Consider the following 26,125-nt stretch of genomic DNA (forward strand, 5'->3'; position numbering starts at 1 on the left):
ACTACAATTTGTTCAAATTTAACTTCCCCTCCCCTCCAAACAAGACCCTTAAAACTTGTTACTATACAATAAGGAGACTTTATTGAACAGTTTTGAGTAAAAAATAACCTTCTTTGGATGTTGAGGTTTAGGTCTAATTGCACCGTACTATTTCTGCACTTGCTATACGCAGCCATTGACTATGCAAGTATTAGAGTAGACACTCAATGGGGGCTACCGTTACCTGAACAGCGTTGTTGCAGAGTAGCGTCAGCTGCCTGAACTACACAATCTCGGGCAAGTCGGTATTACAGTTTAGTTGTTTTCTAAGATTGTGTTTGTTGTAGGTAGTAAAATGTTGTTTTGTTGATGAAATTTGTTTGATTGTTCGTGATCTCGTTGTTTTATAATGCTAAATAATTTAAAGGTGCTCAGAGGCACTTTGCACTGAGTGCACTACTACCGTCTACCGCGACCAAAGCGTCAGCAGCCCAATCTATGTCGCCAAAATCAGTAAAAGAGTGAACATTTTGAAACGTACGTTTTAATGTCCTTGGCCTTTTACTTCTTAGATACTGTATTTGTAGTATATGTGTTCTAATATTTTTTGGGACGGGGGCAACATGTTACAAGGATTTATTTGGTTTTAAGTGTTTTAACTTTTAAGTAGGTTCTAGGTATTTTTCTTCGTATTTTTAAAGTCTCGAAATTCACAACCATCACGTGTCCCTAGGGTACATTTTTCAACTTTCACTCTGTTTTTAGACTAACTATTCATGCCGAAACATATAAAGCCACATTTATGTCATCAATAGTTATTAAACTTACAAAAAAGCAAAAAAGGAGCATATAATAATTTTGATTTCATTGCAAACTGACTACCATGACAAAATAGGTCTGTCCTTCAATTTGACGTCCCGACCATAATGGCAAAATTTTCAACTTTGGAACACGGCAGTGGCAATCCTGGCAGCGATAATGTCAGTTGGTTTTAGAGACTGGTTCGGAATATGCGTTAGTTTTGTTGTGCCGGTAGTTTTGCATTAAAAAAATGAAGTACAAGGTTAATATAGGTAACTTTGTGCTTTTTATAATTTTGGTGTGTCCACGACCGTACGTAGTCATGTAATAAAGTAGACATGGTGTTAATTTTTGTTGATATGATATTTTAATTGTTTTTTTAACCTAGAAATCCACTTTGCCTCCTCAAACATGAGGTGTACGGCTGCCACAAGAACAGAGCGAAATAATACGTGATTTCACGACCAGGGCATCATGACCATCACGGGTTTTTTCATGACCAAAATAGCTTTATCAATTGTACTGTGTTACGGTCGTGAAAATAAATTTTAATATCATTGTAAATTGCACAGTTTAGTTTAATTGCAACACAAATCTTTCTTATAACGGTACAGTTAATTGAAGGATGTAAAAAAATTATATTTTTAACTATTTTTACATAGACAAGTATCTTTATTGCCTCATATAAGTTAATATGTGTAAAACTATTACATTTTAAAAATTAATTATGGTTTATCAAGTCTTGTGGATATTATAATAATAAGAATAGTGGAAGGAAAACCTAAATAAACAATATAGTGATTCTCGTTAATCACTAATTCCAGACCGTAACACTTGTCCCTGACCACAACGTTGATGATTTGGGTCATAAAAAATTCAAAAATTGATATATCATCATATTCCAATATTTTATACTCACAAGAAGGACGCCTCTTTAAAGAGATAAAGGTTTTTCATATATTGGGAAGGTTTGTTCGGACCTATACAATTAAAGAGATTTTTTCAGCTTTCTTCATCTCCTACCCACCTTTTTTTTAGTCCTATCCACCTCCAAAGAGAAAAAGGTTTTTCATATATTGGGAAGGTTTGTTCGGACCTATACAATTAAAGAGATTTTTTTCAGCTTTTTTCATCTCCTACCCACCTTTTTTTTAGTCCTACCCACCTCCTTGTCTTCCAAAATCAACAGCTTATCCAGCGATTATCCAACAGTCCTAAATTGAATTTGAAATCTTCAGGCGGCTGTTGGAGAGCTCACTTAAATCCAAAACGGAAGGGTGCTTGCTGTATTCGGCTATCAACGACAATAGTATTATTTGTATTGCGTTTGCATCTACCAGTTAAAGTTCGTCGCCCTCCTTCTTTTTGGCTGTCCTGGTTGACGTCTTATAGTCTCCATTATGTCGAACGTTCCTTTGGTTATGTTTTTATTTTGTGCAAATAAAAACTGGTTTAAAACAGTGAAACATCAATCTTTTCAACTAATCTAATAAATCCTTATAGCACATGTCTCTAATTTTAGTATAACCAGTTGTTTCAAATATTAGTGTCAAATTCAAAGTATTCATCTGTTCAAATAAACAAACATTTTCTCCCTTTTCATTTTACATAATTAACACCGTTTTTTTTTTTTTTTTTAGGTAGTAAAGTAGTGAACAATAAAAGTAAATTGTAATTATTTTTTTATTTGAGACCATATATTCAAAGTGCAAGCATTTTTAATATTGTTGAGAATAGATTATCCACTTTCTTGTGTTTCGAACGCTATTTTTCGCTACACTACAAAGGCTAATAAATTATATATAAAAAAAACATACATTAAAATATGTCTTTAATCCAGTTACAAACGTTTCTAAACTAATGGCAGTTTTTTGATTGACCATCTATTAAAAGTTCAAATTTATATTGGTTGTACAGTTTTGGTTGTTGCAAATTGAAACACTTGATAAAAAAAAACAAATGTTTGTTTGTTCACATTGACAATACCGTACAAAAAAAATATAGGAAACATTAAATTTGCACCATCAATTTTCTTTTGCATGGTCATCAATCATGAATTTTTGCTGGTTATAAACATTATGAAAACATCGATTACATAGTAGTGAAGCGAAAATACAAAACAACATACCTTACATCAACAAACAAAAGAAACGTGTTAAATTTAATTTTAAGCTATATTACTTTTAATCTTTAAAATGGCTTAGCCATTCGAGATGCACCTTTGCCCATGCGCTAGACAAAACTACCTCCTCGGTAGTATCAAAAAATCACTCAGCAAGCAGTCATGGCGGTCACTACTGTACGCCCGCGGGAGCGAGGTAGTGCTGTGTGACTTGGCCCATTTGATAACATGGTGAGTGATTTTTTAAAGTTTGTTCCTGCCGCGGTAGCGAGTTCGGTGTGGCCAGGCCTTAAGACTTCATTAAGCAATAAATGGAGTAAAACCGGTAGAGTATGTGTAGATAAACTAAAACTATGGTTTAAAGGTGTAAATGAGTAAGGATTTATATGAAACAATGTTAATATATTTAAATTGATAATAATAATAATTCAGTTATATAAGAAATATGTAGCCTAGGCCAAAAAGGTTAGTATATTGAAATTAATAATATTTACATTTAAATGCCATTAAATTAGAAATATTCAACAAGCTTTGGCAGTTGAAATCAATCAAACTATTATAAACAAACACTGGAGTAATTAGCCGGTGACTTGTTTTATTAAGTGCTAAGGTGAAAGGCAAAACAAGTTAACGGTTAACCCTACTGTAGTAAGAATCATAGTAATATGCTATTGTCACAGCCTTAAATCATCTTCTTTTGTAATATTAATTAATTGATTTTAAACAACATCTTGAGATCATCAAGTGTCAGTTTGGATGATGCTTTCTTGGCTCCGGTGAGTACAGAGTCTGAGATTGACAGCTTCTTGTTTTGCAAACCCAACACATTTTCTTCAACCGTATCACTTGTAACAAACCTAAAAAGCAGTTGTTATCATTAGTATTTATTTGTTTTAAATGTAGAAAAAGAAGAATCTTAATAGCCTATTACTACATTCTAACAAAAATAAAATGCTTCAAGGAATTTAAGAATGGATTTAATTTGTATTCATCTATGGTTAATTTATGGCGTCATTCTTATATGATGTCCAGGTACAACTATTAACGATATCTGAAAATGTTAATAGCAGAAAAATAAATTGTGCATAGTAATAAATTTGTATAATAATAAATTTGTGGGGTAGCGAATTGGTTTATTGAAACAAATTTTGACTTAAATCTTCTGAAGGACAAATAGATGTTCTAAAACAGTAGAAAAAAACTCTGCCCCATCCGATAATGTCAACTTTGTCTTAATGAAAGTGACGACTGAACATAGGCGTAATATGCTAGTTTGATTTCCTGAGTACCTAAATATATCTCACAGATCCCCAAATACAAAAATGTATTTTCTTAATTTAGAGGTTAATCAATTTATATGATCAGACCATTTCATGCAGTAAATTGTTAAAATCACACAAAAATATTTATAAGAACTTACTCCTTCAATGGGCTCACAAGAAAAATTAGTATTTGAAAAGTTGCCACAAGAGTGAATTAACCCTCCGAGTGTCCATAGTTTAGCCTATTTTTGGCGCATTTGCAAGGTTTTATTAAAACGGATCTGAAAAGCTTAAAACAATGTTAATTCTACTGTTCTATATACCATTTTGTTTGGAAAATCATGGGCTTCAATATCATACATAAAACCTAAGGAATAATTGTTTAAAAAAAATTGTCTAGGTAAAAATACAAATTATTTTGGAAAAATTGAAGAAAAAAATAAGTTCGCGCTCAATAAAATTGTATAAATTATAGGCCTATAAATATTTGAAAATAGCCACTTTGTTCTAAATTTTATGAGGATTACAAATATATAATAATATAAGGAAGTAGATCTGCAAATAAATAAGTTATGGGCAAAAAACAGATTTCAGTACATAGCGTTTAGCTAAGAATGCATAGCCTAACCATAGCTAGGAATCTGGCTGATAATTTACATCAATATCACTACCTACTTCTTCAGGATCATCAACCAGCCCTTCAAAATCACTTAAATCTTCTTATAATGCACCACGTATATCACTACTTTTGATTTTTAACACTAAAACAATGATAAACATAATAAAACACATCAGTCATCGGTCCGAGGTTAACTAACCTGTTTACAAATACGCACGTCAGCTGTCTGCTACAATTACGATCGGCTCGGAGAACATAAAGCGCTTAGAGACAGACCTCTGGAGAAAGCTTAGAATATAACGAAAAGAACGATACCTAACTCGATCCAGTTCAATCCGATTTTGTCAGTCATAGAGCCTTCGCCGTAAACAGTGTTCGTGAGTCGCTGCAGCGACGCATGACACTCGGAGGGTTAAAATATTTGTAAGCCATAGTCAGTGCTATCTTTTGAAATGGCAAGAGTATGCCTATGGTTTTTCAAACATTAAAGAAAGAACATTTTGTTTGAGTGATGTCTGAGTATGGCCAACAAGACCAAAAAATGTATTTTAATCATTGGCAATTGGCTTTAAGCTTTCATCATTAATAATATGTGATTGAGGTAAAAACTTCTGTACATGACATGCATCAATGACTTTTAATCTTAACTCTGGGACTATTTCGGCTACCTATTAAGAATATAAGTACCAGGGGACTGAGCCACGGCTCGGTATAGTTTATTTTTATTGTAAAAGCAATATAAAATAAAGGAAACTCACGTTTTATTTACAATTAATTTTGGTTATTATTATTTAAGTTTCAGTGGAATTTAGTTTTATTATGATGGAAATATTAACATTGATAGAGAGAGCCAAGTAAAATAATCAGTATTTGATCGGAACTATTTTCCCCTATATCGAGTAATCTTCAATAATCATTGCTCAATCAATAGTGTACTGTAAATTGTAATTTGCTACTATTCTGTGGATGGCTTATTATAAACACATGTTACAAGTCTTTTGTTTAATAATTTGTCCTCGTTTTGTTTCAACCTCGTTATTTGGCAACCCATAAGGCCATAGTTAAATTTTTTAATTTTCAAATGAGTTGTATAGCGAAATATGAATTTTCCTGAGGTAGTAGCTGTTGTCAGTCATGTTTTAGACCAGAAATAAATTATTTACTACAACATTTTAAGGAAATCGTCAAAGCCGTTTTTAAGATCTTTGTGCAAGCAAACATACAAGCAAACATTGCTCATATAAGAGTATAGGATAGATGTAAACATGTATTATAACTGTAAATTATTACTTACACTACAAAACTCCTACAAAAAAATAACAAAGGGAAATAGATCCCTAACATATACCTACACCATTCATGACATTAAAACACATAATTATGACTGTCTGGACGTTATGAAGACAGCAGAAAATCCTATTCAGAATCTACGAGAGCCATGATTGCGTATAAAGACCAAAGGCTACTGACTTGACAATATTGGGAATTTTTAGTATAGACTGGTTAAAAAATCAACAAAATCGATTCGATGAATTGAGACTAGAATCTTTAAACCAGAATATAAAATTTTAATATTTGTATGTGTATGTTTTACAATACAAAGATAATAGCTTACTTGTAGATCTGTACATCTTTCTCTTGGCCAACTCTGTAGATACGATCAAACGCTTGACTCTCAAGCTGGGGGTTCCAATGAAGGTCTAGAAGCAACAGATGATTTGCTCCAATCAGATTCAAACCAACCCCTCCAGCAGTGAGTGACAATAGAAGAACCTAATCACAAGCAAATTAATAAACTGGTCTAGCTGTATATATTCAAATTCATTAAAGAATCAGCATGATTTTGTAAGATTGGCAGCAACCATCAGGAATGTTTACACCTTGTAAGAACAGTATAGGCTCAATTATAAAAAAAATAAACTACTAGGACTATATCTAAAATTTTTATCCCACAAAATGCAAATTAAGTCTACAAAATTATAACTCAAAGCTAATCATTAAAGTAGATTTGCAATAGGATTTAAACTTTGAATTTAAAGCAACACCTATACTTACTCTTGGCCCATGATCTTTTCTGTTGAACTTATCTACAACCTCAGCCCGATCTTTGACAGGAATCTGCCCGGTGAGTCTTAAGCATTTGACACTTTTCTCTTTCAACACTGAATGAATTAAATCAAGGTGTGTAACCCACTGAGATACGATCAATAGTTTGTCATTGCTGGTCAAAATGGCTTCTATTGTCTCAACCACTTTCCTCATCTGTAATCAAATAATCAATAAAGAAAATATCATCATTCTAAATTTGTATAAAACATAATTTAGAGTGATAGATTTCTTATTAAATACAAGTAATGGCAGAGATGCATTATTAGAAATTAAACATGAGGAAAAAAGTAGAAAACTCAGTTAATTGATCTATGTTGGAAAAATAAAAGCATAACTTATTAGCATCGCCCAATGTAGTCACCATTGTTGTCAGTTGTCATGTTAGTTTTTCTCTTATTTCACATAAAAATCAATCCACAATAATATATTGGACTAGCTGCTGTACCCGTGCTCCACAATGGGAAGAAAATTTGACAATTTCGACAAACAGGTGTCCCCTTAACATCATAGCATAGGTATTTTGATAGTGTAAACTATCTCTTGGTTGATGCAGCAACAGTTATAGAATCTTTTTTTATTCCCATAACCAACAAGATGGCTTTAAAATAAATAATCAATGACCAAGTATGATAAATAGAGGTGTGCGGATATCCGAAAAATCGGGTCGGATTCGGTTCGGTTCGGATATCCGTATCCGAACCGGGCCCAAATTCGATATCTGACACTATCCGTTATATATCCGACTTTTTCGGATAGACAATATATTTTGACGTTTTGGACAGAAAACTAAATCTCCATAGCCACCATTAGTTTCCCAGGACAAAATTACAGCAATACGTTTCCAACAACCTAACAGCAAAGAAGCCGAATGATGCAATACTGATAACTAGTTTAGTCGTTATCGGCTGTTTTGCTTTACGATTAGATTCGTCTGGAACGAACAGACATAAAGCAGAAAAGAACTACCATGGTCAAATGAAAGTCAACTCGTGCTTGTCTCGCTCCTGATACTAGGGGCGCTGCGTAATAGTTTTTTTTACAGTACTGTTTCAAAGTAGAAAAATCTAGCCTACTACTGTGATGTTACGTAAACAATAGATTTAATGTTTCCCGAAAAAAAGTCAGAATAGAAACAATAGAAAGGCAACACAATAGAAGGGTGGGAGGGGTTGGGCAATGACCTCGAAAGGAGTGCGGGTGAATGAAGTCAAGTAGGACCGGAGGGGGAAGGGGTGGGTAAGACCTTGAAGCTATATATAGACTTGCATTTCCTAAACCTAAAGGACTGGCCGGCGAGTGGTATTTCAATCACAGGACAAGATACGTTGTTTTTTGGGTATTCATTGCCCGGTTTGACTTTGGATTGTCTTACTGTGTAGAAACTTTGAATAATAAAAAATAAAGTTAGAACTAACCACAATTATTTAGCATTGATTGTGTTCATATTAAATTATTAAACTATAGGGACCATGGATATATACAAACTTGTGTCGTGATTTTAATTTCAACATCAAAATACAATATTGCACAATCGTGATATTTTAGGTCATTGACCTTTATTATGCATCCGGTATTGCTGTTTCAGAAGAGAAGCACGTTGATAAATTATAAATTGATATTCCCGTAGTCAAACAGAATTATTTTATAAACCTATTAAACAAAATCATAAAATCTTACATAAAGATAACAATAACGGAAATTGTAAAAAGGGTATAAAGATAACAACGTTGTTATTCTTTCTCTTTGTTCTTCTATTTCTTGGGTTTCCCTTCATCACGCATTCAACAAGTTGCCATGGTTACTAATCACCCATGTCGTTATCAGCTTTGGTGACATAGCAGCTTTGGTGACATAGCAGCTTTGGTGACATAGCGCACAGCAGGGGGGTAAAGCTTGACGAAAATCGGTTAATTTTTACCTATTATTTAATTACCAATGAATGTACTACTTTATTGGTATTTGGTACTGTATTAATAATCGGTCAAAATGGCAGATTTTTGTCAAATTTTACACCAAATTTATTGAAATTTTAAGGTGAATATTAATAAAACAATTATTACCAAATATTTGTATTAATTTAAAAGATTGATTTGTGGTATTGGGTTCCCCACTGAGTGCAGCCGAGCGGCACTAATGAGGGTCGGACCTTCTTGGGGGTGAACAATAGACGGCTTATCAGACCCTCCCCTCCCCCGTGGTCTGGAGAAAGCTTGTAAACAAACTATTGCACAAGCGTGACATTGGGCTGCTTCCACTATAATTTTGTCAAATGAACTGTGATGTTTCAAAATCAAAAACAATAATTTGGGACCATACTGCATAACAATAATGGACTGCAATTATTGTTGAACATACAATCCATTTTTAACAAACTAAGATTGTACGATTAAAATACAATTATAAAAATTATCTTGGTATTTTACTTGGGGTAATGAAGTTATGTAGGCTAGTGTAATTCTCGGTTCATCAAGGTTCTACTGAATTATGTTTGGCAGTGAATAAGTGTAGAATGCAATTTATAAATTCAGGGATACAGACCTTTTACACAGTTATAAAGTCTAATTTAATTGCCCAACATCAAATCGTGAGCTAGAGCCCATCTTAGTGCATTAGTGATGTTTTCTAAACTTGGCAAACCCGCAAAATGCCACTTAAGGCCAATAATCCGTTCCAAAAACGTAAGGAAATACAATGTGAAAATAAACTTGAGATCGAACTCCTTTGCTTGTGAGAACCAGGAAACAAGATAAAACATAACCTCAAGTAAACAAGCCCAAACGTTTGACATCAGTCCTGCTGAGCTAAGGTGTTGTGTGAAGATTTCGGCTGCTAGTGTACTTAATTCATGCAACCAACTTTTGAAAATAAATGTTGTGAATTGTGATTTTCAAGAGAGAGAAAACTGTGGACTAGGCTAATTTGAAATTCTATAGTTCAAAATCGTCATTTAAGTTTATTTACACAGCTTGACATTGTTTTATAGGTTAAAAATACATATGAAGCTTATTATCAACCGCGCCGAACTATCCGAATCCGAACCTCCCAATATCCGATCCGATCCGAACCGAGCCTCAACTATCCGATCCAAATCCGATCCGAAATGAAATTTCACTATCCGCACACCTCTAAGATAAACAAACCTACCACATAGTTGTGTAAAATATTATATTTAATTTGTTTGGATCATCCGTCTGAAATTGTGAAATTGGCATTTGGCAGTTCTCATTGTTTACATTGAAATACCAACACAAAGGTTAACTTTGTGAATTTTCTCATGTTTCCACAAAGACCAATTATTTATATTTACTTTTGAAAACCTCACCTCAAACCTTTGGACATCAAGACCCTAGCCCGAGAGGAACTCAGGGAAGTGAAAAGGCCTAAGACATTCCAAGATATGTGGATTATCTTTGTGCTTAATTTTGGCTGTATCGGTTTAGTATTATAGTTGTGACAGCCGCACAGACAGACATACACCACCTCAAAGTTAATAGTATATAGTAGTTATGGTCGGATCCGGATATCGGACTACCGGATCCGAGCTAGAACCGGCACCCGATCGGATCCAAAAAATTCCGGATCTTGGGCTGGATCCGGTTTTTGATGGATCCGATTTTTTCCGATTTTTTTACTAACACAAAGCTGTCTGTATCCATGTAAAAGACCGTTTTTTCCCGATTTTTTAATCAATGTCACAGTGCTGTATATTACGACGCCAAGAACCTCTATGGTTGTGCAATGTCACAGTAGTGTATATTACGACATCAATAACCGGTATGGCTGGGCAATGTCACAGTATTGTATATTACAACGTCAATAACCTCTATGGTTGGGCAATGTCACAGTACTGTATATTACGACATCAATAACCACTATGGTTGTGCAATGTCACAGTACTGTATATTACAACATCAATAACCTGTATGGCTGGGCAATGTCAAAGTACTGTATATTACGACGTCAATAACCTGTATGGTTGGGCGATGTCACAGTACTGTATATTACGACGTCAATAACCTGTATGGTTAGGCAATATTACGACTAGGGATGTGTCAAATCCGGATCTCGAATCCACCGAATCTTAAGAAAAGATTGGGATTGAGAATATATTTCTTTAGAATAGAATTATGAGGCATATACTGTGACATTGACTAACCATAGAGGTTATTGACGTCGTAATATACAGTACTGTGACATTGCCCAACCATAGAAGTTATTGACGTCGTAATATACAATACTGTGACATTGCCCAGCCAAACCGGTTATAATAACCGGTAACAATAACCTGTATGGTTGGGCAATGTCACAGTACTGTATATTACGTCGTCAATAACCTGTATGGTTAGGCAATATTACGACTAGGGATGTGTCGAATCCGGATCTCGAATCCACCGAATCTTAAGAAAAGATCGGGATTGAGAATATATTTCTTTAGAATAGAATTATGAGGCATATACTGTGACATTGACTAACCATAGAGGTTATTGACGTCGTAATATACAGTACTGTGACATTGCCCAACCATAGAAGTTATTGACGTCGTAATATACAGCACTGTGACATTGCCCAGCCATACAGGTTATTGATGTCGTAATATACAGTACTGTGACATAGCCCAACCATAGAAGTTATTGACGTCCTAATATACAGTACTGTGACATTGACTAACCATAGAAGTTATTGACGTCGTAATATACAGTACTGTGACATAGCCCAACCATAGAAGTTATTGACGTCGTAATATACAGTACTGTGACATTGACTAACCATAGAAGTTATTGACATCGTAATATACAGTACTGTGACATTGACTAACCATAGAGGTTATTGACGTCGTAATATACAGTACTGTGACATTGCCCAGCCATACAGGTTATTGATGTCGTAATATACAGTTTACTGTGACATTGCCCAACCATAGAAGTTATTGATGTTGTAATATACAGTACTGTGACATTGACTAACCATAGAAGTTATTGACGTCGTAATATACAGTACTGTGACATAGCCCAACCATAGAAGTTATTGACGTCGTAATATACAGTACTGTGACATTGCCCAACCATAGAAGTTATTGACGTCGTAATATACAGTACTGTGACATTGCCCAACCATAGAGGTTATTGACATCGTAATATACAGTACTGTGACATTGCCTAACCATACAGGTTATTGACGTGGTAATATACAGTACTGTGACATTGCCTAACCATACAGGTTATTGACGTCGTAATATACAGTACTGTGACATTGCCCAACTAATATCATCAACTAATAGTTTCATTTTAAGATTTGGAAAAGTTAAGTGTCCCCAAAAAATGAGGGATTATGGGCTCAACTGGAGATTACTCTATATATAAGATATATTAACCTTTAAACATTACCAATTTAATTTTAAACAGTATGATTTAAATTGGCATTCTGTTAATAACGTTTTTTTAACAAGTCCTTATGACAATGTGTATCTGGATCCAGATCCGAATTTTTCAAGATCCGGATCTGGATCCGGTACCGACATTTTCTTGGATCCGCCCATCACTAGTATATAGATATAGTATAGATAAAAATAAATAAGAATATTCTAGGCTATAAATAGCACTAACCTTAGAACTCAAGCGATCCTTGGCAAACAATGGATTATCTTTGTCCATGGCTGTTAGATCTGTGTCATTATCATCCACATGATGCTGGTTATGATTAGTAATAGACATCCGTGTCATCTGTTCCACCAGATCAATATCAAGACCATCTGAATCTTCTATTCCACCATTAGAAATGTCTTCATTATCCAACATCTAAACAAAATTACAACATTTTCAACCAGGTAACATATGGACAGCTAGAACCAAACATGTAACAACTTGTTTAGCTTTATATATATTTTTAAGATGGATTCCTAGTAAACAAATATTAAATTTGTAAACCTGAACTACTATGTTTAGTGACACTGCTAGGCACATTTTATGCAGAAATATGAAAGATCAATGGGGAATGTGATATGTCCAATGTAGTTTTGCAACTAATATTTCAAACAGAACTTTGTAGGTACAGTATAGCCATAGATAAAACATACTCCTTTAGTAGATTTCTCATCCTTATGGAACAGCTGAAGACAATTTTATTATTAGTTCTTTACTGTGTACTGTAGAGGTTTGTTTGGTTTACAATTTGTTTCTGGTTATTTCAGTCATTTAAAATCTCGATTAACCAAATAAATAATAACTCGTCCCTAAGTTATGTAACCAAACAGTAAAGCACAAATCAAGAAATTAACCCTAAAATAATAGAAACAAAATTTTGTCGGCACTAGTGCCCAGTGTCACCATTCATGAACTACACACGAAAAACAAGCTTCAAAATTTACAATGGGATGAGAAGTCTACTTGGTGTTGGTTAGTCTATGGTATAGCTTTTTTAGAATTTCCCAATAGATAAACAGGTGTCCTCGCTTAAGAGACATTGACATGATTTGACCTTTACCAATTGTCTTAAACTTGCTAGAAGAACTTGCAGCTTAAGGTTACTCAGAAACTATTAAGTCACAGTGGCCTATTACACAGAGATCATACTCATCTCATTGGTTTCATGGTGATTGCCGAGTTTGATTACAGGCCTTCAGGACAAAATGTCAGAGCCTTAGTCACCAGATCCCATATAGAAGGCTGTCTTTACAGCAGTAACAGTATGTAGAGTATGCACAGGAGTATAACACAAAGAGTAACTGACAGATAGGTGTCTTATCACTATCAGCTTACAGTCTGGACGAGTGATGGATGACAGCAAAACTGCCGCAGCCTCAGCAGTAGCACTAGGATGTGGTGAGATTTTACATCAGAGATTTGGTTCATCTTTTTCTGTAGCCGTGCCAGCTCCGGGTGGTCTTTGAATGCGTCCTGAGCGTGCTCTGAACACCGTCAACAATCGAATCAGGAGTATAGCAGATTTGAGGGAACTTATCAGTGTACAAGAGGTAGCACTGAGCAATGACAGTACTCATGATTAGCCTACTCTTATGTATATGTTACGCACTAGGCCCTACATAAAGCTCACAGCTCACATTAAATATCATTAGTTATAGTTTATGACAATCTCCTGTTTTTTTTTTTAGTTTTTTTACCAAATGACACAACACAGTTTGTTGGAGCAGAAGCTTGAATTATTTTATAACTTTTTGTATATTTTTTTTATAAAATATCAAAAATTCCACAAGAGTTAGGAGCTTTGATGTATTATAACTACACTGTACAAATTATTGAGGATAAAGGAAGGATACACAACTAACTCACCTGAAGAGTCCCAGTACACATAAAACTGATATTTTGCCCCTTTCAGGGGCTTCTTCAGAGGTAAAAGTTTCACTCAGTTCTGCTAATCATGAGTGCCAGAACTGTAACTGCCATTCTACCTAAGCCCCTGAAAGGGACGAAATATCTGTTTAATGTGTACTTTTTTGTGTTCTATTGACCTCCTGGGACTCTTTATTCAGGTGAATTAGTTGTGTATCCTTCCTTTCTCCTCAATAATTATTCCAAAGCCAAGTTGCTTTTGTCCCTTAAAATAACTAAACTGTACAATGAATTTTATTTTATTTTAGATAACTACAGTGATAAATTTTACAAACATAATCTTTACTACAGTAGAACTGTAATAATATTATCTTTTATATGTAAGGTTTCTTTTATGTTATTTTTATGCAAATATTTTCATTAAACAATCTTTAGAAAACTTGCAATAAATATAACAAATAAGGTGATTTAAAAATTTAAAATTATGCTTATCATTTCACAAACCTCGACCTGCAATCCATATAACAAGAACCCCTCATATCCAACCTTGACGAGACCAGACCATGGTCGGAACGGCCAAAAGGTGGGATATTGAAGGAGGCAGTCGAATATCGGATATCTACTTGCAGTCTCGGCAATATCGTTCATCGTCTCCCGCGATCAGGGCAAAACCCATAAGCTTTTAAGTTTTAATTGCCGTTTAATTAAAATTAGGGGTGTGCGAGTACTCGAATCTTCGAGCTTTTTGGTCGAGCTTTTCATTATTCGGCTCGGCTCGAGGCATTTTGAAAAAGGCTTGAAGTTCGAGCCGAGCTTTTAATACTAAGTCAAAACTAAAAAAACACTTAATTTAGGTCGTAATTGAAAACAATGTTATCACAATTCTACGTTGTTCATGCATTCGAGGTTTGATAAGCACGAACCTCAGCTCAGTCAAGACGCAATGATTATCGATCGTAATTTTGAGGAGATACGAAAGAGACAAACTATTACTTAGAGATCGATGACTACCACCTATCGCGTTGTCTTTCTAACACAGCTATTCGTATCGTAATATACAACGCAGTGCGAGTGCGTGATTGGCTCGTCGCTATGACGACACATGGTTGCCGTGACAACCTACAGTGCGCACTGCGCCTTGTGTGGGAGGGGAGATTATACCAACAAACTATTTCAGGAATTCTATTTTGGGACCGATGAAAGATAAGGAAGAAACAAAAAGTGGTCACGTGTGCAAATGTAGTGGGCGACACAATAAGGCTGTAAACGAGTATCGTCATGCCGTTGTTCCTTGTTTGTTTACTTTTTCAGATTCCTTATCAAACGCCCCTATCTGCTATCTCTCTTTCTCTCTCTCTCTCTCTCTAACAATGTACTGATTAAACAGATTGTGGTTGACGACTTTTCTACTTATAAGATTCCCTGCGGTTATTTTAGTTCAATCAAACCCATAACCTTTCTAATGTTTATCAAAATAATTATTTAATCTGTTTTGTATTTTATTCCCTTTAAACCAACCCCTATTTACCATCTAGATTTTATAGAATAAAATGTTTGTTTATAAAGTTTGACTGGTCACACAATTTTGTACCTATTTTATTTTGTTTAAAAGTAGGGGTGTGCGGATATCTGAAAAATCGGGTAACCGGGCCCAAATTCGATATCCGACACTATCCGTTATATATCCGGCTTTTTCGGATAGACAATATATTTTGACGTTTTGGACAGAAAACTAAATCTCCATAGCCACCATTAGTTTCCCAGGACAAAATTACAGCAATACGTTTCCAACAACCTAACAGCAAACGGCAAAGAAGCCGAATGATGCAATACTGATAACTAGTTTAGTCGTTATCGGCTGTTTTGCTTTACGATTAGATTCGTCCGGAACGAACAGACATAAAGCAGAAAAGAACTACCATGGTCAAATGAAAGTCAACTCGTGCTTGTCTCGCTCCTGATACTAGGGGCGCTGCGTAATAGTTTTTTTTACAGTACTGTTTCAAAGTAGAAAAATCTAGCCTACTACTGTGATGTTACGTAAACAATAGATTTAATGTTTCCCGAAAAAAAGTCAGAATAGAAACAATAGAAAGGCAACACAATAGAAGGGTGGGAGGGGTTGGGCAATGACCTCGAAAGGAGTGCGGGTGAATGAAGTCAAGTAGGACCGGAGGGGGAAGGGGTGGGTAAGACCTTGAAGCTGAAGCTATATATAGACTTGCACTACTTCCCTAAACCTAAAGGACCGGCCGGCGAGTGGTATTCCAATCACAGGACAAGATACGTTGTGTTTTAGGTATTCATTGCCCGGTTTGACTTTGGATTGTCTTACTCTGTAGAAACTTTGAATAATAAAAAATAAAGTTAGAACTAACCACGATTATTTAGCATTGATTGTGTACATATTAAATGATTAAACTATAGGGACCATGGATATATACAAACTTTTGTCGTGATTTTAATTTCAACATCGAAATACAATATTGCACAATCGTGATATTTTAGGTCATCGACCTTTATTATGCATCCGGTATTGCTGTTTCGGAAGAGAAGCACGTTGATAAATTATAAATTGATATTCCCGTAGTTAAAAAGAATTATTTTATAAACCTATAAAACAAAATCATAAAATCTTACATAAAGATAACAATAACGGAAATTGTAAAAAAGGTATAAAGATAACACGTTATTCTTTCTCTTTGTTCTTCTATTTCTTGGGTTTCCCTTCATCACGCATTCAACAAGTTGCCATGGTTACTAATCACCCATGTCGTTATCAGCTTTGGTGACATAGCGAACAGCAGGGGGGTAAAACTTGACGAAAATCGGTTAATTTTTACCTATTATTTAATTACCAATGAATGTACTACTTTATTGGTATTTGGTACTGTATTAATAATCGGTCAAAATGGCCGATTTTTGTCAAATTTTACACCAAATTTATTGAAATTTCAAGGTGAATATTAATAAAACAATTATTACCAAATATTTGTATTCATTTAAAAGATTGATTTGTGGTATTGGGTTCCCCACTGAGTGCAGCCGAGAGGCACTAATGAGGGTCGGACCTTCTTGGGGGTGAACAATAGACGGCTTATCAGACCCTCCCCTCCCCAGTGGTCTGGAGAAAGCTTGTAAACAAACTATTGCACAAGCGACTTGACATTGGGCTGCTCCAACTATAATTTTGTCAAATGAACTGTGATGTTTCAAAATCAAAAACAATAATTTGGGACCATACTGCTTAACAATAATGGACTGCAATAATTGTTGAACATACATTATACGATTCAAATACAATTATAAAAATTATCTTGGTATTATACTTGGGGTAATGAAGTTATGTAGGCTAGTGTAATTCTCAGTTCATCAAGGTTCTACTGAATTATGTTTGGCAGTGAATAAGTGTAGAATGTAATTTATAAATTCAGGGATACACACCTTTTATTTTACACAGTTATAAAGTCGTTAATTAATAGAAATAGTCAATTCTGGAAAATTAAAAATAGTGATCGCATTCATAAACCTGTTGTCAAAACAGCAACACGGGTGTAAGGGTTTATTGTTTTAGATGCAAGGGTGTTTCAAGGACAAAGTACAGTGTTGGGCCTCCCGGCTTAGGGGGGGAGGGGGGCGGTGAGACTGTGTGAAGGGGAGGAAACTGGTTTTGGCTATTTATTGATTAGTTCCCTGACCCTTCTAGATAACAAAATTGAGTGACAGTATTAAATCATCGTGTACTTTATTTCATTTCTTGTTTACTTTGTGTGTTATTCTATTAATTTTAGTGTTTTGGTCTATTTCCTCTATGTCAATTATATCTTTTTTAATATATAAGTTTACTTTTTACTTGTCTCTCCACCTTTTTGGATCCAAACCAACCATGTTCTTTTTTTGATTAATAAGATTCATAAAACAAAAATATTTTGTGCATGGAAAACAAAAAGAATAATCACGTGTTTTAAAATTTATTTTGTATTTATTTATACAAAATAGAATTAAATATTCATAGTAGTTACAATATACATTATGTAATCGAGTTGCTAGTTGTTTTGTCGTCATTCAATGTCGCGTTGCTGTTCTGTTCAAGAATCAAGAAGAATCAAGAATATTTATTTGCCATTAAATAACAGAACGTTACTGTTATAAAAGACAATCTGATTGTCTCAGTCTGCACTGCATATCTCGTCAGGCCTTCAATCGATATCCTTTTATTTCTTGCATCTTAATTTAGTTCAGCTCAGTTCTTATCGTGATTATCTACTATTTGATGTCTTGACAATTATCAATGTTTTTAAACATATTAAAATAACATTGTGTTTATTTAAAAATTGACAGAACATCTATCTATATATATAATACGCTAAGCCGATTTTTGTAAACAGAACTCCTCCCTCATTTTTGGACCGATTTTGATGATTAAAGTGTCAAATGAATGGCCCTGATATGTAGTTTTGCAAAGTCTTTTTCGTTTTTTGAAATCTTTATTAGTTTGGGCAGGATCTTCCACCAAAGTTGGATTTTCTCCCATAAGATTAACATGGGGGAATCTAAATATTTAATTGGAAACTTTGTCTCCATTAATTTGAGAGAACGACTGGGCGTAGAAACTTGGTAGAGGTGTCCAAAGAAAGGTCCTGGTCCCTAGATGAGTTACCAAAAGAAAAAACTAAGTGAATCCCGTTAGGGCTTTGCCCCAGAAGCCCTTAAAGATCCCTCCACAGATTTGTTTACATTTTGTCCATGTGGATAATACTTTTTATTGAAACAGCTGTTAATTTAAAATTGTATTTTAAACAACACACATTTATTGGGAGTTACTGAATTGTCCAAAAGAAGTATTTGCAATGTTATTTTCTAAATTTAAAATTGATTTTCTTCTGTATCATGTCATATTTTGCAATATAACGTTCCATTACGAAATCAGTAGAAAATCCTTTTATATCAGTAACTGTTATTTAACAATTATTTCTTATTGAACTATCTTATATTTATTGTACGGGTTGGTGTCTGCCTTTTTCATCACTTTTGGCTATATTTTATCATACTATGAGATTATTGCCATACATGTTTTAAATCATTGGAAAAATCTTCGATTGTGTAATACAATGCAAAATAATACAAGTGCAGAAGTGTCTTATTAGCTTCAACATCCCCACAACCAATTTCCCAAAACTATGCTAGAGGGTTATTTATTGGCACAGAAGTACGATATGAACTGAAGCGATGTGACGAAGGAAAAATCAAACTTACACTGTAACGGATGGACCTCCATTTTAAGTTAGAACGTGTCTTTTCAATAAACAGATATTTTTTTTAATAAAATCATAGATTAATCTTTATTAGACGGACGAAATCGCGGAAGTTTTAACTACAAAAGATCCTCCAATATGATTTTAATACTATCTAAAGGTTCTTCTAAAAGAAGAGGTACCAGTTAACATACTAATAATAACTCTGATGACGTACGGTATGGGAAATATTTTATTCATTGAATGATCAACCATATTTTGTAACTAACGCAATTAATATCATTATTGTTTTTACACTTATTACTCTTTAAGCAATGCTAAATGCTCAAAATATGTATAATTTCACTCAATTTGTCGCAGTTAGATAATTTAGCGCAAGCCTTGAAAGTAACCGTCGATTTCGACGGGTTTCACCTAGTTATTATTATTATGCACTTTTTTAAGAAAAAAAGTTTAATAACTTAGATAAGGTGACGCTAGGAAAAGCTCGGCTCGAAAAAGCTCGAGCTCGAAAATTTATTAAAAAGCTCGGCTCGGCTCGGCTCGAGGTTGAAAATCACTATTCGCACACCCCTAATTAAAATCCATATAAAAGTGAAAATTAATTTACTAAATGTCAAACAGTTGTTTATTACCAAGTCACATAAGATTAAAGTGCCATGAGATACTTACGTAGGTTTTTAGGCTTCAATGGAATTCCTTGCAAAGCATTCTCTTTTTCAGCCTTTTGATGAAGATATGTTGCAAACAAAGTCCTAAAATAATTATAGACAATAAAAACATTAAATAAATCCCAACAAATTTCACTTGACAAAAAGTAAACAGAAAACATTAGGCTATATAATAAAAAAAAACGGTCAAAAGAAAGACACCTTTCAGAGGTACAGGTTGTAATAGCTTGTATTATATTTTGAAGTACCTTATCATTAAAAAAAAAAAATTATCATAAAAAAATTATCTATACAGTTTTCAGCTAGAGGTCACTAAAATTGATTAAAAGTTTTTCTTAATGGGCCTATTGATTGATTCAACTAAATGTATCAATGGATATCTTGCAAATATTTTCATTAAACAATCTTAAGAAAACTTGCAATATATAACAAATAAGGTGATTTAAAAATTAGCTGGAGATTTCAGCTTTAGTATTTTATATTAAAATAAAAATCAAAGTTCACAATACGTTTGGTGATGAAATAAAACCAAACCTTTATGTTCTTTCTTAATATTTTTGGATAAATTTCTAATGAGAACGTCTTTATGTACAGCCAACATAAAGAGACAGGCTATAATAAAATAGGGTCTCAATAAATTTAAGTTTAGGAAAAAACTAGTTTACAAATAGTGTTCCACAATCTGATCATATTATTTTAATCAACTTCATTAAAACCTCAACATAATTGTTACAGAGTCCTTGTATTAAGTAGTAACCTTACTTGGAAAAGTATAGGAGTTTCTCGTATATTATCTTTTCCTCTTTGTCCATAACAATCATGACTGTATTGAGCTTTTTCTCAGGCAGACTTTTTAGTTCGCCCACTTCCTGAAGGCCCTTCTTGGTCCTCCGCAGCATGATGGACTTGATGATGGTGTTGAGACGCTGCCCTCCAGCCGCATCTCTATTGTCTACCCATGTTTTCCACACCTAAACACACCGTATGTCACTTCCACTGTATTGGTAGTGGTAACAACTAGGGGTGTGCGATGCAGCATATTTTTTTCGATTCGATGCATCGATGCGATTCAAAGAATTTCGATTCGATTCGATGCAGCACGGCATAATTTTCTTCAAAAATTAAATACAACATGTGTTTCTGTAATGGATCCCTTACCTTAAAAAAGTTAAAGTAAAAAATGTACTAAATAAAATTATGAACAATAGGATAGTTGCTGACCTAACCTCATTAATGGACACTGCTAATTTCATTTTATTTTGTTGCCTAAGGAAATTCACCCTTCACTAACAATTAGAATAAGCCTATATCAATAAAGCAATCGTTAAGTTTATTATTATTGACCTGTATTAAATAAAATAGAGTTTATTTTATGATGTAAAGGTAGTATTGTTACTTAGTTTTCACATTTATATTTGTTGGCTTTCAATACTTTTGGTTCATTCTTAAATCAGCATGAACCAAAAAAGTTGATAATCAGTGTTTACTACTACAATCGGATCTTAGGCTGGATCCGGTTTTAATGGATCCGATTTTATTTATACTAGGGATGGACGAGATTGGATTTTTAGTTCGAGACGAGACGAGACGAGATTTTTTATTTCTCATAAAATTTCGAGACGGGATTTCCCTTCTCATACACAACGGGAAACGCACGTTCAAAATTTTTACCTGATTTTGTAACATTGTTAGATGACTGTTTAAATAAAAAAAATAATGATAATAGGCAAGAATATTTACAATCTTTTATTAAAAAACATCAGAATAACATTTTTTTATTAATCACGCCTAAGTTATTAAAAATGCCTACGATTAGGAAACATAGTGATATCAGTTAGGATAGAGTTAACCTTATCCTAAAATAAAATAAATCACAAAATAAAAGCAATATTAATTTTTATAAAATAGTTGGTACTTGTTTTGACTTTTTATAGTAATAAAACATTCCTCACACTGCTTACACTTAACAAAACTTCTCAAATGTTATTAAAGTAATATTATTAAAATAATTAAAGCAATATTTACATTTAAAGAATTAATTCAATAAGAACGCCTTCGCAAAGGAAACGCAACTACAACACGCTCCTGTATTGCGGGTATTGCATTGACTTTCTGCAGGCGTTTTTAATTTTTTTTTTCTCGTCTTGATAAAAATCTCGGCCGAAAAGAAATCTCATCTCGTGTAACGAGATTTAAAATTTCCCGAAATTTCGAGACTTGACCATCCCTAATTTATACTATTAACACTAAATGGGCGAGGATTCGAGATTTTGAGTTTGAGTAGAGTACGGCCTTGAAACTCGAGCTTATCTTTGAACTCGCTAGTTTGGTATAAAATTGTAAGATCAATATTTGTTGAAATGTAACTTGTGTTTACATAAAATTATGGATAATTTGTATTACTGTAGATTCTACAGTCATACAAATATAGAAATAAGCAAGAGGTAGTTGTCCTAACCTATTTTTATAGCTGTCACGACAGAATAGGTCAACTCAAAGCAGTCGCCGGCGACTGACTGGCAATGGTATACTGACTTGACACAGAATAGAATGACATGATCGGTAGTGATTTTGTTTTAAAGTAGGCCTAGTGTTTCACAATAGAAAATTTCACTACTGAACTGTTACGTAAGCAATAAATTTATGTTTATAAAAGTCAGAATAGAAACACTATAAAGGCAAAAACAATAGAAGGGAGGCAGGCGTTGTGCAATGACCTCGAAATGAGCGGAATAGTAACATTGAGTAGGGGGTTGGAAGGGGGGGAAGGGAATGGTGAGACCTTTGAGCTATATTTAGACTAGACTTTCACCACTTCCCAAATGGCTGGGTATGGGGATTACAATAGCAGGTTTTTTCCTTGCCTGGTTTGACTTTTGTCTTTTTGTGTAGGAGATTTGAATAATCAAAAATATAATTGAATTGACCACAATTATTTAGCATTGATAATACAATTTGCAAGGGACCAGGAGGAAATAGATACAAAACACTTAAATTAATAGAATAACACACAAAGTAAACAAGAAATTAAATACAGAACATGGTGATTTAACACTGTCACTGTCACTCAATTTTGTTGTCTAGAAGGGACGGTGAACTAATCAATAAATAGCCAAAACCAGTTTCCTCCCCCTCTTCTCTCTCAGTCTCACCACCACCCCTCCCCCCCTGAGCCGGGAGGCCCAACACTTTGTCCATGAAACACCCTAGCCTCTGAAACAATAAACCCTTACACCTGCGTTGCTGTTTTGACAACAGGGTTATGAATGCGTTCACTATTTTTCATTTTCCAGAATTAACTATCAATTATTATTATTTGCAAGTTACAAATAGGAAACTACATGACATTATGGTATTCAATTACCCATGTATTATCAAAAATGTATAATTCATTACTTATTTTGATAATAAAAAGCATTCATTACAGCACGCAGCACTTATTGATATATATATATAGTCATCAAAGTATCTGTTACTTTATACAAAATAAAATAGGTACAAAATTGTGTGGCCAGTCAAACTTTATAAACAAACATTTTATTCTATAAAATACAGATGGTAAATAGGGGTTGGTTTAAAGGAAATAAAATACAAAACAGATTAATTAATTATTTTGATAAACGATAGAAAGGTTATGGGATTGATTTAACTAAAATAACCACAGGGAATCTTAATTAGAAAAGTCGTCAACCACAATCTGTTTAATCAGTACATCGCTAGAGAGAGAGAGGGGGAGAGAGAGATAGCAGATAACGGCGTTTGATAGGGAATATGAAAAAGTAAACAAACAAGGAACAACGACGCGACAATACTCGTTTATAGCCTTATTGTCTCGACCACTACATTTGCACACGTGACCATTTTTGTTTCTTCCTTATCTTTCATCCGTCCCAAAATGGAATTCCTGAAATAGTTTGTTGGTATAATCTTCCCTCACACACAAGGCGCAGAGCTCAGTGCGCACTGTAGGTTGCCACGGCAACCGTGTGTCGTCATAGCGACTTAGCCAATCACGCATGCGCACTGCGTTGTAGATTACGATACGAATAACCCTCTGACTTCGATGTTGTAATTGAATCGAATTTTTCTAATGATGCGTAATGCAGGGATGAAACTGAACATTTAGACAAGTTTAGGTTATTTATTTTGTTCTAAAAATAAAAATAATACATTTAAAGGTCTGACTTATTGATACAGACATTTTTTAGTATAATTTTGTGTTGAGGACACTCGCACGCCGGTTGTCTGAGACTGAAATCTGACTGTCTGACATCTTGAAAATGTAGATTGTATTGTGTTGTGCAATATCATCTGCCTGCAGAGAGAACAGCTGAAAATAACCTTTAGCTGTTTTGAACTAAATAGTGTACTAAGTTGGTTACTAAAGTTGTTAGCGTGATTACTAAACCAATAGATATCAAATAAATAAATGTTAAATAAAATATCTATCCATCCCTGTCGGCTGTCGGTATCGGCGGAATCGGGCGAAATCGATGTTTGGCAATCGATTCTTGATACCGATATTCCTAGTATCGGCAATGTCCGAGTATCGGTGGTAGCGATAATTGACACTTCCCTATCTAAAACTCATCCTAAATTAGTTTTAAATATGCATCGGGACGTAATCGTTGCATCGGGAGTTAACCGCTGCATCGGTCTTTTTCGATGCATCGAGGCATGCTGAATCGAATCGCGATTCGATGCATCGAATCGAATCGAAATTTCGATGCATTTTCGATGCATCGCATACCCCTAGTAACAACCAATCCTCATCAGACAGTTTCAATGTATATCTTAAACAACCTTATCGTCATCCTAAATGTTTCTATTTTATCACATATATTTTTCTTAGCTTCTTTAAAAATTAAAATAATTTAACCAAATAACACAATTTAAAAACAAGTTTTGTATTATATCCAAAAAGAATCCACACACACCAAACAAAATTTACCAACAAATTTGAGAAACCCCATTTACTCAACACACTCTAAAACTTAACAGCAATACAAATTATAAAATTATACTTGCAGCCCCAAAGTCCAGGAATCTATTAGGCCTAATTTGTTTGGTCTTAACCCTGAATGCTATGTGATTTATAAGAATATTTAGAGAATACAGTGGACTCTCGCTTGTCAGGCCCTATTTCATAACTAGGTAGGCCTAGTACCAAATTAATGACAGTACCAAACTAACAGATGATCAATGAGGGAGTGGGAAATACTGCGGCCGCAGAAACAGAAAACCTGCAAACCAAGCCAATTTGGCAATTTCCTTCTCTGATTGGAGTTCATCCAGTCCTATACCTTCATGCCAGATTTAATCAAAATTGGACCTAAATTGCTCAAGTTTTCTTTTCTGTGGCGTATACACTGTATCCCAAAAAGAATGGATCACATCTTCAGCTTCAAACAGCTCAAAGATCAAATTAATTATATATTGTTAGTTGTTACCAAGGGTAATAGAAAGGTTTACTATGGCTCATTTTAAATTAAGTTTTGTTTAGTGTCATTAAACAGTAATCAGCTGTTCCATTGTTGCTTGCACATTTGAATTTTTAAAAACATACAGTTACCCTAAAATGGAGTTTTAGTTGAAAGCACAGTGTATTTAGACGAAATTTATTGAGCACAGTTTATCAAGACCAAATCTGTGGAGTGATTTTTTTTGGTCTGGGGTTTTGTGAAAGATAAAGTGTATCGCTGTTTGATCTCAAATATAGATGAACTTACAGCAATGTTAAGGGAAGCCTTTGTAAAACTGTACAGTATGATGAAATACACCATAATGTATGGTCAGAGCTGGAACACAGACTTTACATTCCAGACTTGAGAACATGTAGATGTTGGGCGGTGAAACCATGGTAGGAAAAACTAAATAAAAAAAATTAAGGAAAAAATTTGTATAATGTTAATTTTTTTCATCAATAATAAAGTTTGTAGATATTAGCCTAGACACCTATTTATTATGAGTATTTTTACCTTTTTGGTAAAAGGGCCTAATGGGTCTTTTTTTTAGGCCTAC

At 34.2% G+C, this 26,125-nt stretch overlaps 1 protein-coding gene across 1 annotated transcript in view; it reads right to left on the bottom strand.

Annotated features, from left to right (window-relative positions):
- Positions 1–3,043: 3,043 nt before the first annotated feature.
- The window catches only part of LOC128983570 (transcription termination factor 2), a 65,382-nt gene continuing 42,300 nt past the window's right edge, over positions 3,044–26,125 (bottom strand). Inside the window, exons 10-16 of the mRNA XM_054402895.1 lie at positions 20,867–21,075; positions 20,106–20,188; positions 13,648–13,796; positions 12,496–12,687; positions 6,839–7,045; positions 6,399–6,556; positions 3,044–3,759 (exon numbers count right to left, since the gene is read on the bottom strand). Coding sequence (XP_054258870.1) covers positions 3,612–3,759; positions 6,399–6,556; positions 6,839–7,045; positions 12,496–12,687; positions 13,648–13,796; positions 20,106–20,188; positions 20,867–21,075 — 1,146 coding nt within the window. The 3' untranslated portion in view covers positions 3,044–3,611. The remainder of the gene's footprint in view (positions 3,760–6,398; positions 6,557–6,838; positions 7,046–12,495; positions 12,688–13,647; positions 13,797–20,105; positions 20,189–20,866; positions 21,076–26,125) is intronic.

The sequence above is a fragment of the Macrosteles quadrilineatus genome, unplaced genomic scaffold (genome assembly GCF_028750875.1).
Source record: "Macrosteles quadrilineatus isolate MER2022 unplaced genomic scaffold, UCM_ALF_1.0 Scaffold_1__1_contigs__length_201487025, whole genome shotgun sequence".
Taxonomy (NCBI): domain Eukaryota; kingdom Metazoa; phylum Arthropoda; class Insecta; order Hemiptera; family Cicadellidae; genus Macrosteles; species Macrosteles quadrilineatus.